The sequence below is a fragment of the Squalius cephalus genome, assembly GCF_949319135.1.
Source record: "Squalius cephalus genome assembly, chromosome: 21".
NCBI lineage: Eukaryota > Metazoa > Chordata > Actinopteri > Cypriniformes > Leuciscidae > Squalius > Squalius cephalus.
The window spans coordinates 22,593,060-22,611,616 of NC_137142.1; the positions used below are offsets into that span (position 1 = coordinate 22,593,060).

Consider the following 18,557-nt stretch of genomic DNA (forward strand, 5'->3'; position numbering starts at 1 on the left):
ATTGCCTTAAGTGGCTTATGGCAATTGCAGTTTCTTGGTGCGGGCAGGGAGATGCCACCGAGGGGGAGGGCAGGAAGCGAGGGGAGCATTTAGCCATGCAATTACAGACAGAATGACTCCGTAGGTCCCTCTCTCTCTCTCTCTCTCTCTCTCTCTCTCTCTCTCTCTCTCTCTCTCTCTCTCTCTCTCTCTCTCTCTCTCTCTCTCTCTCTCTCTCTCTCTCTCTCTCTCTCACCCACCACATGAGCTAATGTGCAGCACGGATGAGCTTCTTCCAGCCTAAACTTCCCCCCAACCAAACAAGCAGAGCCTAAAACAGACAGCATATTTATCAGTCCATGTGGTGTTGTGGCATCAAGCCTTTAAGTCATACAGAAGGGCCTCTTATACCTGCTTCTAACCATCACACTATTACATGCTACAAATATAAGCTGTTTCATATTTGCTGGCATAAGAGGGCCTTGTGACATCGTGCACATGGTTTTTCCTGCATTGAAACTTTTTTCTTTCTGTTTTGGGCTGGCCAAGCAAAATAAGCAAGCAAATGGAATAATATTCAATGTATTTTTTCTATATTTGGGTTTTTTTTTTTTTTTTTTTGTATGCTAAATGAGCTTCTCAACTAAACTGTACAACGTGGGAAATTTTTCAGCATGAGTCACTGTACATGTGGCTTCAAAACCTGTGTGACCACTTTAAATACTATATGGAGCTGTGGAGGAAGTCAAACAGTTCGGCTGATGAGAAGAAAACTTTGTTCTATTACTGCAATGACTATGATAGATTGGCTGATATATTGTAGATTCATACTAAATTAGATATTATTTTAATGAGGAAATGTACTTCATTTTTATTACAACTGTTGATAGTTTCTAAATGTGTTTTGGCTACTACTATTATTCATAACAAAATTCATTCTATAGAAACAGTAGTTACATTGGCTTAACCATAGTAATGGGACGCTATGAGTGTTATTACCTTGCTTTGGTTGTCTTATAACTACAAATGGCAGAGTTAAACTATAGAAGAATGATGGTAAATATTTAATAAGGGCAAGTGTAAATTCTCTAAAGAATCTCTGGCTTTAAAGCCTGGATCTCTACCAAGATGTTTGTTTTCCTCCTGTGTAAGAAAAAAAAAAGTTCTCTTTTAAAAATCCCTGATTGTAGGGAATAAAAACTGTTGGAATAAATGAAGGCAAACAAGGCCAGAGGACTTAATTCATCAGGAGCCTGATGAGGGAAAAATTATATTTTTTTACAAAGTATAAAACAAACATTTTTATTAGAGGCACAGTCCCCATTCAGTAAGTGCTCAGTAAACTAGCCTAATATGAAGTTAGTTTGGCGTGTCAGACTCTTTGATGTAGAAAATTCAAATTCAAATGGCTCTATACGCTTACATGAGCAATAACCATTTTTATTACATGGCTCTCAGGACTACTTGATTCTGATTGGTCAGCCATGGCATTATGAATAACTAAATTATTATAATTAATTTTTATAATAAAATTAACAACATTTTATTGTTTATTTTATTATACACTTAAGTGTTTGTCCATTAAACAGGATAATCCTTTCTTTAATCCTTTCAGGGTTTGTTTTGCGATAATGGCCATCTTGGCTGTACATGATTCCTTACATATCTACAATATAAATATAAAATGCTGTTATGTAATTGCTAACTTCGCACATGTGTGCACCTAACCTATGCCACTGAAAACCATTTTTGACCCAAAAACCCTGATAGCTTAACCTTGTGTGATGAATAATTGATATCACAGAGACGCATATTAAACGTTTGTTTTGCAGTGACCTCAGCAGCTCCTTCTTCTCTTCAGCTAACTCTTCTGATGCTGCACTGGAAGGTGACAAGGGCTGATTTGGTATCTGACACAAGTGTTCACTCTCTCCTTTCAGTCTCTGGTCTCAAGGGTGATGTATACCAGAGCTGCTTGTCTGCTGTTTCTAAGGGCAAACAGTCTCTCGCCTTGGCCACCACTCTAATTACCATGGCCTTGGCAGATCAATGACTGATCCTTTTTTTCCCCCCATTGCACAAATGTGTCACTTTAGCTGTGTGTCTTTCCATTAGCTCGCTCAATCATTGGCGGCTGATGAGACCGAGAGCAGCATGCCTTTCTTATTGGCTAAGGTCCAAGGCCTCGCTAATATAATCCTCTCCATCGATTATGTTCTGTTGACTTTCAGGAGAATTTTTTAGAGGAGTAATTAGGAGCCGCCCGCCCCGCAGCTGCTCCAAGGAGCTAAATACATTAGTATGTACCGTCTCTTTTTAAATAGCACCAGTATCCTCATTGCTGTTGGATATGTTATTACACTCTCATTTTCTTGCAGGGATAGAGGGTGACATTTACATAATGTCAGTTAAAATGATCATATTTTTAAATGGGAAGTGCTGTGACATCATCCAATTGGATCATTTAATAAACGGATGCTGGCGGATTCCTTTGTCAGCCTTTTAGCAGGGTCTTTTTAATATGAGGACCTGAAATATCATCGTGTGTAATTTCCCGGCACAGAATCTGCGCCTTGCAGATTATTACAGAATTGGAATAAAATGCCAAAATTAAATAACATTTTAATGTTGTCATTGCTCTTAAGCAAATTTTAAATTCCTTTTATTTATAATTAATTAACTTAATTTTATATATGAGTTATATCACTTTTTTGTTAACCGGTATAGGGAAAAACAAACTAATTCGCATATACACTAAACAGCCTATACTAATAAAAGTATACTTTACTTTTATTCAGCAAGGACGCAATAAATTGATCAAAAGTTATGGTAAATACTTTTATAATGTTTCAAAAGAAATGCTGTTCTGTTTCAAATATATTCAGCTTTGCATCACATGAATTAATTAAAATAATAAAGAAGACATAGAAACAGTTTTTTTAAATTGTAATAATATTTCACAGTATTATTGTTTTTTACTTAATTTTTTTGGTGAAATAACTTAATTTTTCTTAATCTTATGATTTCTGCATTTCTTACCAATCTTTAGAAAGCAGAATGAAATTGTAATAGAATCCAATTTGGTGAAATTGAAAAACAGATATGTTACGTTAAAAATATTTAATATCTTTTGTTTAACCATTTAACTTTGATAACCCTAAAAATAGGGTTTTTTTTGTCACCTTGCACCCCATTTGAAAGCCCTTGGATTAAACTATAGTGGCCATTAGTGGGCCACAGTAACATTCCCGGTTGTCCCCAATGAAAACTTCCCTGCCAATCAATCACAAAGTTCTGTACATCCTCCACCCCTTGCATGTTAGTTTATTAAACATTTTGGCTTATTAATTATGCTTTCAGATGCCAATAAATGTCTGATACTTTTAGTTTAGCATAATTAACATATTCACATCCAGTCTGCAGATTTTCATCTAAAATCAACACAGAAAAATCTTTAGATTCGGCTTGATGATGACTTTCTTCAGGTAGATTTATTAACAAGGTTATTTTATGAACACTGATTGGCCCCTTTTAAAAGTGTTAGGCAAGTGATTCGCTCCAAATTATTTCTAATTGAAAGTAGTGCTGGATGTTATGATAATGTTACAGACGTCTCATTGCGTTCCAAAACACCGTGGTTGGGAGGACAGGAGAGGACTTGTTGCATAATTACATGCTCCATGAGCCGATCTGTCTTGTCTTTGAAAGGATAATTGCCTGAGTTTCCTGATGAAACCTTTGTAGTTGAGAGAGAAGAGAAGCCAGTGGAGTTGTGCCACCCACCATGAATGTGTGGGGCATCAAGTTTGCTCTTTCATTCCTCAGTTATTTTTAAGCAAGGCAATTTACTCAATTGACTCTATGTACACAGTGTCTGCAGCTCTGAGATGAGGATCCGATCTGTGTAAAAGCATAATTTCTTGTTATATTTATGGAGGTGTATGTATACAAAAGTCTTTATATAGAAAATATCAACGGAGAGGTGACAAGCTATAATTAAATCAACATGTAATCTGTTTATGCTCTTTAAAATGCAGCTAGATTGCAAGTTTTTTTGCTGTCAAACGCAGGTTATTATGCTCCACCAAGCTTCTCATTTTCTTCTTTGTTTAGAAAATGGCGTTTGCCTGATGTGACCTCGGCTTAATGTTTGGAAGTGTCCTGTCCGCTATGTGATTTTGGTTTATAGCGCACATCATGTGAGTTGCCGGCCCTCGCATTGGGCGGCTGCTAATGTTTACAAAATAAATGTCAGGTTGGCTAAAGCCTGAGGTCCATCAACACACTAGCTCACAGTGGACCATGGCTCACTTCACAAAACCGCTGTTTCCATTTAAGGCACTTGACCCAGATTTCTTAATGACCTTTAGAGTTATTTTAAACAATAGTATGAGAAATGAGCTGAAAATACTGATGGTTCTTGTTGCTTTGAGACGTTCACAGTAGAATAGGTTACGTCCTACTCTGACCATTGCCCATGTTGCCTTGCTGCATCTCTGGCCTTCTTTTCCCTTTATGACTGACTGATGTTGCTATCAAACACCCTGCCCACATTTAGTCTCATCGTTAGGCATTGACAAGAGGCACTGCTGTTGATGTTTTCATCAGGGACTCTCTCCACAGTTGCCGTCAGATGATTATTTAAACAGCCATTAATCATTAATGGCCCACTTTTGCATGCGCTCTTATGTTTCTGAGGGCGCCAGAGCCGGTTACGCTGCGTGGCACGTCGCAATCGACAAACCGCCTTCAATACGGCTTATATTTCACTTTTAGCCTACGTCTCTACGCGAGGGCAGGCATCGAGTTTGACAGCCTTCACACTACGTTGGATGTGTTTACACATTTGTTTCCTGTGGTGTTCGAATGGGATTTGACAAGCCCGAAGAGCGTGTGGAGGATTAATAAGCCCAACGGTTCCTCAGAAAGACTTGAGACTGGTGTAGAATATGTATCCACTTAAAGCAAGATGAGGCCAGACTGTGTTCTTGGCTCGCGATTCCACATCTCCTGGCATCCCGACATTCAACAGAGTAAATTTGCAGTAGACAATAACATATTACCTCCTCTTGGCATTGTGCCGTAAATTAAAAGTAGGTTTTTCTGCTCTGTGATTATTACTCTTGGCTGCTTCAGCTTCTTTGGCTGTAACCCTAATAGTTATGAGCAATTCACTGAAACAATGTTAAACAGTGACTTGATGAAATCACAGCAACTGTTGATTTAAAGCGATTGTTCACCCAAAAATGAAAATTCTGTCATTTGCCCACCCTTATGTCATTCCAAACCCATTAGACTTCCATTCATCTTTAGAACACAAATGAACACTCTCATAATTTTTGTCCATCAATTTAAAGTCCACACCACCAAAACTTAAAGCAATCTCTTTTTATCCTTTTGATGAGTTAAAGTACAATGCAGAGGTTGTAACACGCATATACAGCACATTAAATATGGTAAACGGCAGCTCTAACATGCGTACTTGATGCACAGGAACAAACCTCATGGGTTGTCGCATGTCAAACAAGCCCAGTTAATCTTCAATTTTACCATTTTTGATGTGCTGTATGCTCGCTCAATGTTTATATAAATGAAAGCCTGAATTAAATCCTGTCATCTCATGAAGTGATGAAGTGTTTCGACAATGAATCATCTTATGGCTTTGAAACGTCATTAAGGTGAGTAATTGATGACAGAGTTTTAATTTTGTGGTGAACTCTTTCTTAAACTGCAAAGATGTCTCACATTCGTCAAAATCTCATTGGTTGCGTATTAGCTGTTTACATTCATCTGCTTGTTTTTTTTTTTTTTTTACAAAAATATGTTGATAGCAATATTGTTCCAAAGTAGCATCTGTCCCTATACCAATGTGTTAAGCAGACTGTGCAACTCATCCAGGCGAGCTTTCAACAGCATTTTCAATTTACCTCACAAACTCCCAGCATGCTGAGGAGTGAGATGGATCCGGAGCTGGCACGTCAGGTGCCTCTTTGTCTTGTCCAACGAATCAAGCATTTTTTTCGGTATCTCAACAGCAGGTGAAAATCTAATTATACCAGGATAGCGAGAGGAGGCGAGCTGTTGCCATATTTTAGCAGCTCTTAATTGTGTGCTAAATAATCTGCCTCATGCACTCACTCCCATGTGGAGTCGCACCATGAAAAATGTCTCTGTGTCTGAAAAAGTCACAGAAAGATGTTTACTTTGTTTTCCCTCTTAAGCTTTCTTAGCGCTAGCACATTGCTCTCCCCATCTTGACGTCTTGTCAAACTGACATTTTAACAATAAAGGCAAAACAAACAAAAACACGCCGGTACACATATAACACCTTATCTGGAGACTCTTCTCTCTCTCTCTACGGAAGATGTTTTGTTATTGGAGCGAGGTGATGAATTATTACTCTGGTACCTCAAGGCTTTGGACTCTCAAACTTTTTTTTTTTTTGGTCCGTGCTAAATCCTAGATAAATTCGCTCTCTGAACACTAAGTACTCAGCACGTTGTGCGAACTCGACAGCTTAAAGTTTTGATCTCTGGGGCTTCTGAGATATCCTGTGACTCTAATTATGTAAAACCCAGCAGTTCTCTTTAGCTCTCTGATGTCCATAATGGTTAACCTCCTCATAGGGTTAATGTGTCAGGTTCAGGGCTCTCTTCCTATTCCCTTCGTGCTTGGTGAGTGTAATTATGACCTGTCTTATGGTGCTACAAATGAGCGCTTTGGGCCTGCCGACCCTTGGCTCACAGAATAACACACTCCACCTGAAGTGGCGTTGGGAAGTGCACCAGGACGGATGGCTCTCTTTAATGGACTGACCGTCTGCGAGTGCGCCGACAATCCGGTAGTCGCGTCACGCACTGCGTCTCGGATACATGTCAGGCTAATGGAGGTGCTGATTATTTATTTATGGGCATAATTGCTAAATTGCTGATTACATATTTTTCTAGTGTCTAATTTCTTTACACAGTCATTTTTAAAGTTGAAGGCTGTGTTCGGCCTGCCAGAAAACTGACCTCCCCTTTCCCTCCCACAGCTATTGTAGATGAATATAATAACAGCCTTGCTCTCCCTAGAGGACGGTGGTTAAGGCGTCTGGTTTTTTAAATGTATCTTGACTTGTATTCACCTGTACCTGTTCACTGAAAATTCATTGTTTAGCTAGTGATTCAATATATTACATTTATAAGCATCCTCCTTTCCTAACATTAAGATTTTGAAAATCGATACCATCAGCTGTGTTTATTTTAAACATGACTCTTAACATGAAATAAACGCTCAGATTAAGTCCATCACGATGTGATACTCTGGCCCACTTGCAGTGATGGTCTCTGGATGTTTATGGTTGTCTCAGTGTTCATTATAATAATAAAAAAGAAATGATTCTTTAATCAAGCACAGGCTTTTTCTTTTGGCATCGCAGTCAGATAAAGACACGTTTGATGGGGCCCAGGAAGAAATCGAAAAAGAATACCACGAGGGGTGGCAGCTGTTGAGCTTTCATGTCACAGGCTGCCTGCCATTAGACTGAGCAGTCCTGTAGAACATGTTTCTTAAGACAGGCAAAAAAGAACCAGATGTGATGTGGACTGTGAAGGCTACAGTGTAGTAAGATGAGCAGAAAACATCAAACATCTTTCATTCCCTTTGGTATGCTCAATCCTGCGGTGTCTTCCTATTAAAATAGATGTATCTAATGTTGAATTGATGTAATTGAGACACTCTGAATAAAACATCTTGCACTGAGAAAATACCCCTTCTGGTTTTTGGTTCAATAACATTTTTTTTAGACCGGATCTATTCATTAGGGGTGTAACGATATACTTATGTCATGATCCGATACAAATCACGATACTGACAGATCAGGCACACAGTTATTTGTTATATTTAACAAATAATCCGCTGTACCCCTCATCTAACAAGCAGACCAATGAGCAACTAACACCCAATAGCAGCTAACACCAGGCCTCTGGTTACTGTGGTAACAAAGATAAGGTTTACAACTCAAAGGAATGTAGAGTTTCCATCTAAATTCACTTTGAAACAGACAAATGTACCCTTTTTCTATAAAATCCATCCTAATCCTAAACCCTCTATATAATCACTTGATATGTACAACCATGAATCCAGTTGTCCTATGTAATCATATGTTCTTTTATAGTGTTTTGTCTGTGTATAATCTGAACTCTTTGAATGAATGTTTTATCCTTAATGGTATCTTTGGTATCTATGAGTTTATTTTAATGACCTGAATGATCATTTACATTATATGTCGATACCAATGCAACATATTAGTATTATATTATAAGAATCTTTAATAGTTTCTCGATTGACACCCAATCAAATTACTTATGCAAAACACCATTCTAGAAGACAAAGGATCTTAAATTTTCCCTCCAAAGGAACAACTCCTTATTGTCTCACTCATCTCCCAAGGGTGTGACATCTTCACACTTTAAAAGATCACTGATCACAAGATCACGAGGAATTCCGTTGTGAAGATAATGCTGAGCTAGAAGTCCCCTAAGTTTGTGCCAAACTGCAGCCTTGTCTTTCCATTCACCAAAGATCCTCTGACTCAAACTGGTTCTCTATCATCAAGACAAATTCAGCAAAGATCAAATGGAGCCTCAACAAATTGGACAATTTTATTCAAATGGGCGAGACATGCAAGTATCAAACTTAGTCTCATTACCCTTTTAAAGAAGTGTGCGTTAGAACTAAGAAACTGATGGTTTGCTCAAGGCTGTTGATCTGCTGAATTTCAAACAATGCTTTAACTTCATGCTTTCCTGTATTCTGCTTCAGCTCTATTTCTATTGCTTAAAACTGCATGTATGTGTGTGTATTAGTCACATAGGTTAGTTAGATTTATTTACTAGACTAAACACTTAAAGTTGTTCTTGGTTCATATTCATATACTGGAGTCCCTAATCATGTAGATTTGGGCTACATGCTCAGAGTAGAGTAGTACTGTGCAGAATGAAAGTTATTTACCATACACCGGAAATTAACATTTCTTAGAATTAATAAATAATGAATACTGAGTATGCTGGACGAACAGGTTAGTTGATTGTATTAATCTGCTACATCAAGTTAATTATATTAACTGATCCAAATATTTATAATTAATTATACCAAATTATAATTAATTATTCATATTTCCCTTGAGCTAATTTGCTATAGTGATTTTGACCACTGACTTACACTGTACGGAGGAAAAAAAAAACATTCCTCAAAGTATCTTTCTTCATGTTTTACACAATACATTCATACATGTTTAGAATGACACAAGGGTGAACTACCACTGTAAAGATCATAAACCCTTTTACTGGGACAAATATTTTTTTACTAGATTAAATTGGTTGATCAAATCAGCTGGTCACCAACCAGACTCCACGGTTTCTTTTGGTGGATGACAATCAGCCCACTCCATCCAGGGAAGTGAGGCTGCAGCGTATTACTTGTTTAAGATGGCTGCTGTGATAGCCAGGTGTCAGGTCAGTGCAATCTGCTCCGAGCAGGCCATGTATTGATCCTTCACACGGGACTCTTACAGAGATAAAAACCTGCGTATGACATGTGAAAGGGTGAAGATTCTCATCTCAAGGGCTCGCTCTAGTACGGGGAAGTTCAAGCTGGCCTGCACCGAGCCAGCAGCAGCAGCAGGCTTCTCTTTCTCTGAGCACATGGGCTTGAGAGGGCTGTTTAGCATGCAGATTCAATAGAGAATGCTAAACACGGCTCTTTGAAGGGCTTTAATAAACTGGACCAGATGTCTTGTCAGCACTAGGGCCGTGTCTTCATGCCGCCGAATGGACTCGTCTAGATACATGCATTTCCATGTGACAGACAGCAGTAATTCATAAATGATACATTGTGCATTAAGGCGTCTTTGAGTGACAGGTGACCTTTCATGTTGAGATTGTGCTTTTTATTCAGAAGGATGTCCAGAGAATTGCGAAACTTTTGAAAGCGGGAGGACAGTACGGCAGGCTCTGGCACTCTTCCTCCTCAGAAAGCTGTGAAGTGGCAGTGCCAGTGGAGTCGGGTTCAGGCAGAAAAGAGAGCGGCACATCCATTAAAGCAGATTCCCTCTGGCCATCTCTCCAACTTCAAACACACCAACATTAAAGTTCCAATAATGCAGTGGGCTGATTCTCCCAAACGATGCTCGCACATCATAGCCGGGGTGTGCTAATGACGGGGGTAATGCTGAGAGACGTACGCACGGATGGTCCATTACCTCTGCACAGACAGCATCTAAAGCTACCCAGGATGCTGTTGGGCTTGAGCTAGTATAACCACCATAATGTTTGTTTTCAAAGGCATTTTTATTTCTTACTACATCAAGCTATGTTTACAGCAATATTATATGATTGAAATGTGTATAACAAGCCATCCGCAGAGTGCATTGATTAGTTTTGATTTCTGGTTGATCAGTTGAGTGTTTATTTACCCTCACAATACTGTGGCAGTTATTTTTACAGTATACACGGTTTTATTTAATATCCTATTTTATTGGTTACATTATAATTATATAATATTACATCATAATTGTATATTAATATCATTTTATATATAAATCTATATTAAAGTTATATTAAAATTAGTTTTTTACACTTTGTATGTTTGCGTGCATATGTATTAAATGTATATTATAACGCATTTATATTTTTGTGTTTTAAAATACACTGTTTAATTTAAGATCATATTTTGTTATAATTGTCAAATTACAATTTATATTTTGTAATATAATGAAATTTAATACTAGATTTATTATTTTTTACAGTTTATATATACACACACACACAGATATACTAAAATGCTAAATTGTATAAAAATATTTAAAAACAAGATTTTGTCAAATAAAATCAGTAATGTTTTATTTTTTCACATTGTTGACACAAAATGCCGTTTCACTGACAATGTGATGTTCATTTGTGATATTACAACTATCAAATGTCATAACTTTTGATGACAGTTTTTTTTTTCTGCATGCTGCATTTTAGATTGGTGAAGATGATGACATGTGTAATCATTGACAATAGCGAATGGATGTTTTGTAATGTACAATATGCTCACATGTGTCTGGTGACAGAACAAGCCTCTCAAATTCCCTGTGTGAATGGTGTAATGGTGTAATAGCTGACACAGTCACACTGAACACATGAAGGTCACTTCTCTCCACTCTCAGCTACAAAAGCCTCATCTGTTTTAATGCAGTGCTCTGAGCTTTAGTAAGAGCCAGCGCTCCCCTAGCAGTGCACCCTTTTCTCGTTCACACACTCTCTCTATTGTGTTTCTCTCTCTATTTTCTATTTTCTCCCTCTCCGTGTCCTTCTATCCCTCTTAATCTCACCTGCACTGTATCTCTGAATTATTCTCTCAGTGCAAGAACTGTATCGAAGAAACGGGCCCAGTGTAGGGTTTCAGGTTTAAACGTGAAGGTGTTTCCTTACCAGCTCTGTATTCATTCACACAATGAACTGAGGAGCCTCTCTTGTTTCTCGGTAAGAAGAGTCCAGACAAGACCTTTGTTTTCCACTTCATCAGATGCAAGCATTTTTTTTTATTTTTTTTTACTCCTGTCCTCTTGGAACAAAGGCTGGAGAGCAGCCATCACATTGGGCTCAAATGGCTCTCTTAGACCGTCCTGTGCAAGCAAGGGGAAAATCACACCATGTCTTCAGATTGCCTTTCTGGGAGCATTAAATACTTGGGACACTCTGTTTTTGGATGTCTTACAAGTATAAATTTCATACATAGTCATATTTTAAATGTGGTGTAAATGTTTTTTGGACATGGTACCATGGATATACCACATGGTTTTTTGCTGTTTTTATCACTATTATTTTTTGTTGCTGGTAATTTTTTTTTATTGCACTACGGTATGTAATGAAGCATCCTGATATTACCATCTGGTACTATCACCAAACCAGCACACTGCCACAGTATCCAGCATTTTTTAAGTTTGTACTTTATTTTTTTATTTAATAGACTTACATGTATATATATCTCGAAGTATCAATGTATTGCCTTACAACTATTACTATGCCAAGTTACTGCCACAGTACTCAGTATTTTATTATTAATATAATTGTTTAAATACAAGTTCAAGACTTTTAGTTTTACTCTATGGTATCATAGGTGTAATTTCTGGGTGGGACATGTCCCCACCACTTTTTGCCAGGGTCGATATTGTCCCCACCACTTTTTAAAACCTCTCGCTGTATGGATATACCTAATGCAAATGAAACGTATCCAGCTGACATTAATTTGTCTTAAATAAGAGGCGATCTGGCGCTGTAATGTGTTGTTTTTGAATTCATGCTGAGTGTTTGTTGCCAATGTTATCAGTGGCGAATGTTCTCTTTTGGCTCGTGCACAGACTTTACACAGACGAGTGCTTCAATGTATCGCTTAATGACGATGCAGAGAGACTGTTCTTTCTGGTGAAATCACAAAACAAAATGTACACAAACATGTCCCTGCTTTTGATATATAATCATTGATTAACATCTTTGATTTTTAGGAGAAAAAAAAAAAAAACTCTACACGGGCGGATTAGAATCCGTAACCTGACACACTTAAAAAAAGTTCTACCACCAGACCATTAGGGAATATGAATACTGATAGCGGGTCCATGTATTTAATACATGTAACAATATATTGTATTATAGTAGATGTAAGAATAAAACTATTACTTTAAACATGTTCTATGTCGACACATTAAACTTAATGTACTATTGAAACTGATTTCTGGACATCATATTGCTGCTTTTTTTTTCAGCATAGGCATAAACAAGATGTGTAAGTGCTCCTCCGAGAGCCGTGAGACCTTGCAGTTGTTCCTGTATGATGAGGTGGGCCAAGGTGCCCTTTGTTGTATTGGGTTGTCACTTTGAACTCTACTTGCTCTCTGATGGAAGTGCCAGCGCAATTATGGACTCCATTTGCCATCATTCATTCTCATCTCCTAAAACCTTAATCCTATTTGTGCCTCATCATACTCTCCATTATATCAAGCTTAGCCTTGTTTACTCCACTTGGAGCAGGAACATGCATTTTTCTTTTTCTTTTTGTTGCGTTATAATGCTGAGATTTACTTATATAGAAGCTGCAAAAGCCTGCTATCATGTGTGGTTAATTATTTGTGTTCCGGGTTTGAAATTAACACCCGCCAACCCGCAAAATGCGGGTACCACTGTCAAATCTGTTCCTGACATGCTATTATGTTTACTCACTTTGCTAGGGAAGTTTGTGTAAACCAAATTTACGCTGATTTAGTGCAAATACTGAACTCATGAGTCATCCTGATATATTAAATGCAGCATATTGCGCAAAATCTGCCCATATCTGGCTTACTTGAACATGCACGTCACTATGCAACAAATAACGGCGTGCTTGTTCATTTGCATTGAAGCAAAAGCGAAGATTAAAAAGCATTTGTTTAACTGAAAAGACATTGTTATTTTCCAAGATATCCTACATTGTTTTAATGTTCTTTGCACTGTATTGATCTGTCCACCTATATATATATATATATATATATAAATAAAAAATTTTGGATTTCATACATTCATTTCTTATTCAAACTAAATCCTGTCATCCAGCTATCTCCTCCCCTACCTCTTTCATCCTCATCCTTTTCACCAAAAATGTATTTTAGGTGGACAGATCAATACAGTGCAAAGAACATTAAAACAATGTAGGATATCTTGGAAAATAACAATCTCTTTTCAGTTAACCAAATGCTTTTTAATCTTCGCTTTTGCTTCAATGCAAGTGAACAAGCACGCCGTTATTGGTTGCATAGTGACGTGCATGTTCAAGTAATATATAAATATATAAATAGAGAGAGAGAGAGAGAGGTGAAGATGCTAGATGTGGAGGTCCTGGGCTGGTGTGGTTACATGTGGTCTACGGTTGTGAGGCCGGTTGAATGTATTGCCAAATTCTCTGAAACGCCTTTGGAGACAGCTTATGGTAGAGAAATGAACATTCAATTCACGGGCAACAGCTCTTGTGGACATTCCTGCAGTCAGCATGCCAATTGGACGCTTCCTCAAAACTTGCAACATCTGTGGCATTGTACTGTGTGATAAAATTGCACATTTTAGAGTGACCTTTTATTGTGGCCAGCCTAAGACACACCTGTGCAATAATCATGCTGTCTAATCAGCATCTTGATATGCCACACCTGTGAGGTGGATGGATTATCTCTGCAAAGGAGAAGTGCTCACTAACACAGATTTAGACAGATTTGTGAACAATATTTGAGAGAAATAGGCCTTTTGTGTACATATAAAAAGTCTTACATCTTTGAGTTCAGCTCATGAAAAAAAAAAAAAAAAAAAAACCTTTTATATATATATATGTATGTATGGAGATGTGACGTAGGTAATCTGACTTTTTTTTTTGTTTTTGTTTTTTGGCTAGTAAAAGTTCTGAATGGCCGGTAACTTAAAAATTTAGTAGCCAAATTGGCTGGTGAGTGAAAAAGTCCTTTCATTGAAAGTCATTTCAAACCCTGTTTGTGTTGTAATGTTAAGAAACGAAACTCTAACCAAGTGATAAACCATCTGAGATGCCCTATTCTCAAAAACTCAAGTTCTGACTATCATTTTTGTCTTATTCTGAAAAGGGGTTCTTCCTGACCGTGTCCTTGGAGTCGATCCTGAAGGTAGCCAAACAGGCTTCTGAAAACAACAAGATCTTCTGCTTGAATCTGTCGGCTCCATTCATCTGTGAGTTCTTCAAGGAGGCCCTGATGAAGGTTATGCCCTATGTGGACATCCTTTTTGGCAACGAGACGGTGAGTATCACATGACATGAAAGTATATATAAAAGAAGGTAGTTCCTCCTATCAGCCCATGTCATCATGTAACACTTATCTATTGTACAGTTCTTGTTGTGTGCTTGATGTGGTCAGTTCCCTGAGAGGGGTCAGATGAGAAATTGCACATAGGTTTGAATGGACAAATAACTCACGGACATAATGGACAAATGGACAATTTGTGACAAAAGTTTATTTATTTTTATTTTTTATTTTTTTTAATTATACATGTAGAATAGTCATCTCACCTCAAATGCATTGTAATCCAGCACTGACTGTACTCATTGTGAGAGTAACACCACTCAGATAGCCTGCAGACTGGGCCATAAACAGCCTTTTACCTCAGCGTTTGAGACTAATGTTCTGAGTCATCGTGGTCTCAGATCCACGCTCTATTCTATACGTGTGGTTGGTACGCGTTACAGACTGGCAGTGTGGGTTTGAGGTGTTTGACTTGTGCTGAGAGTCAGACCTGTCAAGTTAAAGCTCTATTTCTGAATATTTTAAGGGTAAGGATGGGTGATATGAACAAAGACTGGTGGTGTGAATAATTTTATTTCACGATAAAGGTATTGGTATATATAACTTAATATAGTTGTTTTTTGTTTGTTTGCTTTGTTTTTTGCACAGATGTTTTTTTAATATTTGTATTTAGCATGGACCCATTAAATCTAGGGTAGGCAATTTCAGAAAAGCTAGAAATAGCAAGCTAGCTTTGAAAGCTTAAGATCCTAACCTCCCTTCACGCCTCCTCCAAAACACATAATCCCAGCACAGTCAGAGCAGAGTCTGCAAAGCGTCACGAGAGATGGCGTTAAATTAGCTCATGTTTCGAAGCACATAACATTGCAATATTAATGAACGTAAACAACTTGGCGAGCTCTGACTTGTACCTTCTGACTGCTGCAGATTAATTTCTCTGTTGATAGTGTTGCCATAGAAACGCATAAATCAGAGTCTGAGGAGGTGAACAACTCCGACTAGAACGTCACAGGTTGCCATCTCGTAGTTACGGTATTACGACATGGCGTGAACACAGCATAAGCTTGTTGTTTTAGTTCAGAAAGAACTAAAAGGTGGCTGCAGTTTGTTTGCAGTGCTCAGTGATTGTCTGTCTACAACTCTGCATAGCCTCATGATTTCTATGCAAGCAGGGTGCGTGGAGGTATGGAAATTCGGACCGAATCCAACGATTGAATGGACATTTTTTGGTCCTGAGCCTTCCACAGAAAAATAAATAGAAAACATTTCATTTATTTGTAATAATAGTTCTAAATTTTATTTCTTTTTAATATAAATAAGATTTTAAAAAATTAAGTAATAAATAAATCTTACTTCAAAGTTTTGAATAGTAGTGTACAAAAGGTACAATTCTTAATTGATTAGTTGTCTTTATTCAGAACTTGATTGACACCAAAGAAAAAGATACAAAAATTCTGCACCACTCACTGAATTAAAAATGCACAAAATGAATTCATGTGGCACATCTCTGTATTCTGATTGAATGAATCGCATTCAGAACTGTTCTAAAATAGCCAATACACTGTACACACACCAGTTGAATATATATATGAAGTTGTAACAGTACACTGCAAACATAACTTAAGTTTCTCATTTTTAGACATGTTTAGCATTGTATTTTCATGTTTCTTTGCTGCTGTCATGTTTAAATTACATAAGCGGTCCTACCCAGTACACACTGATAGCAACATAAATATGTCTACCGGGATATGAAAAATCTTGACCAATTTCTTGTGTTGCATGTTACATGTATATATCCTAGTTTCTGGTCAGATTCAGATTCTCTTTACCCAAACTATTAATAGAGCTGCTGTAGTTCCTCTTAAACTGACAGCCACAGTTTTGCTTTTTCTCAGGCTAATTAAATAGTGTATATGTGGCGAGTAGCTGCAGTCTTTGTTGGGCGGTATTAATGCGTGTTAGTCTTTATGTATGCTTAGCTCTCTGTTGGTTGGTATGAAGTGTTTTGGCAGCTGGAGCTTGTCTGAATGCGTGTGTGTGGGCGGGATCTAACACAGACAGGCAGGCCTTTATCTGTGCTGACAGGGTAGGCGCAGCGAGAGACGTCCAGGCCCTGCAACAGCCTCACGCCCCCTTAACTGGCACACACTGAGTGTGTAATATCCAGGGAACGGCGTTGGTCTAATTGAGTCCTTCCCTGCTCCCCTCCTGCCTGCCTGCATGACATGAACCAGAGAACGTGAAACATTTCAGGAAATGTAATGGCCTCCAGTTAATTAAGTGAGAGCCGTGCAGTAAGAGCCAAAACCAGATGGCGCTGAATTTATGCTCGCCGAAATCGACGCACACAGCGGCGCGTACACAAACACATGCGTAATCTCAAACAATTTGCCCTCCGTTTGCCACATACATGATAAAATTCAACAATGTGAATTGTCTGTGTCATTACAGATGAATTTGTTGAGCAGAAGGCTCAGACAATGTAGATAAATGGCATGATTAATTGGAACAGAATGAATAACCCTGACTGATGTTGTATAAGCAGTGATTAACTCGCGCTCAGAGCTCAGATTGTTTTAAATAACAGGGGAGTTAAAGCCATGATTGCTGGGAGGTTACGAAATGATTGAAATCGCTCCACTGCTGCTTATGGGAGAGAGAGAAGGAGAATCAAGGAAGGAGGAAGACAAGAACTTGGAAGAGTTGACTTATTGTGAGGATCTACCCAAAGGCCTTCTGCCTAGCGCTGTCTTTTGAATAAGATTATTCATGTCTCAAAAGAAAAGAAAATTGGAATCTTTTAACATGCCCCAGAACAAATGATCTTGGACTTTGCATCAGAAGCTTTTTTGTTTCCCTGTGTGTGGCGTGTGAATGATTCTTATAAAACAGTCAGTTCCGGTCCTCCAATTTGATTGGCTGAGTGGCGTTCTAGCACTAATATTCAGTCGAACAGCACTGGGATGTTTCACTGTTTGTATCACTCCTCATGTCATTGTTTGCATGTTGTTTTTGGCTTCATTTGGAATTATTTTCATTAGGGATGTAGGATATATCAGTACCACATCAGTTATTGGATAATATTAGTTTATTTATTTACATTTGTTACTTTTACAGTCATCATGCTTACTTAAAATGAACACTAATACTTAATGACACTGTTAAATGTAATTTTTAGCAAATTTTTTAAAATATAAATTTTTACACTGTACGTTTTAATGGTGTGAAGTCTAAATTCACGTTTAGCATTTAAATGATTGATTTTAGTTGTTAGTGTTTGTTTGTGTATTTTTTATTTTATTGATGATCATAAGTGTTTCAGCTTTATGACCATTTAACTTTTTTTTTCTATTTTTTTTTTATAAATAGTATAGAATTTTAACTTATCTAGAATTTTAATATAGGTGCATCCCTACTCAAATATTAACTTTTATTAGCTAGGTCAGCAGAATTCCAAAAATATTTTTTGGATTAAGTAATTTGGCTAATGTGATTATACTAAACATAAAACTGCAGCAACTAACTCATATTTCCATATTTAAGTAAAGTAAATCCATTCCACAGATTTTCTGCCATAACCAGGACAGAAAGTGCAGAAAACATCCATATTCTGTCTGGGCCTAATTATGACTCAGTCTAGTGCTCTACATCTAGACTCATATGCTGACAGTAACCACTGTGCTTGCTTTGTGGAAGGATATATGAGTGTTTGCATAACTACAGTAATATTTTCTTGTGCTCGAGTGTTTGTCCTCCTCCA

The 18,557-nt window shown here is 37.7% G+C and overlaps 1 protein-coding gene across 2 annotated transcripts in view; it reads left to right on the forward strand.

The window, feature by feature from the left end:
* The window catches only part of adka (adenosine kinase a), a 152,806-nt gene that overhangs the window by 98,942 nt on the left and 35,307 nt on the right, over positions 1 to 18,557 (forward strand). For both annotated transcript variants that reach the window (XM_079855205.1, XM_079855204.1), the window contains exon 7: positions 14,624 to 14,794. In XM_079855205.1, coding sequence (XP_079711331.1) covers positions 14,624 to 14,794 — 171 coding nt within the window. The remainder of the gene's footprint in view (positions 1 to 14,623; positions 14,795 to 18,557) is intronic.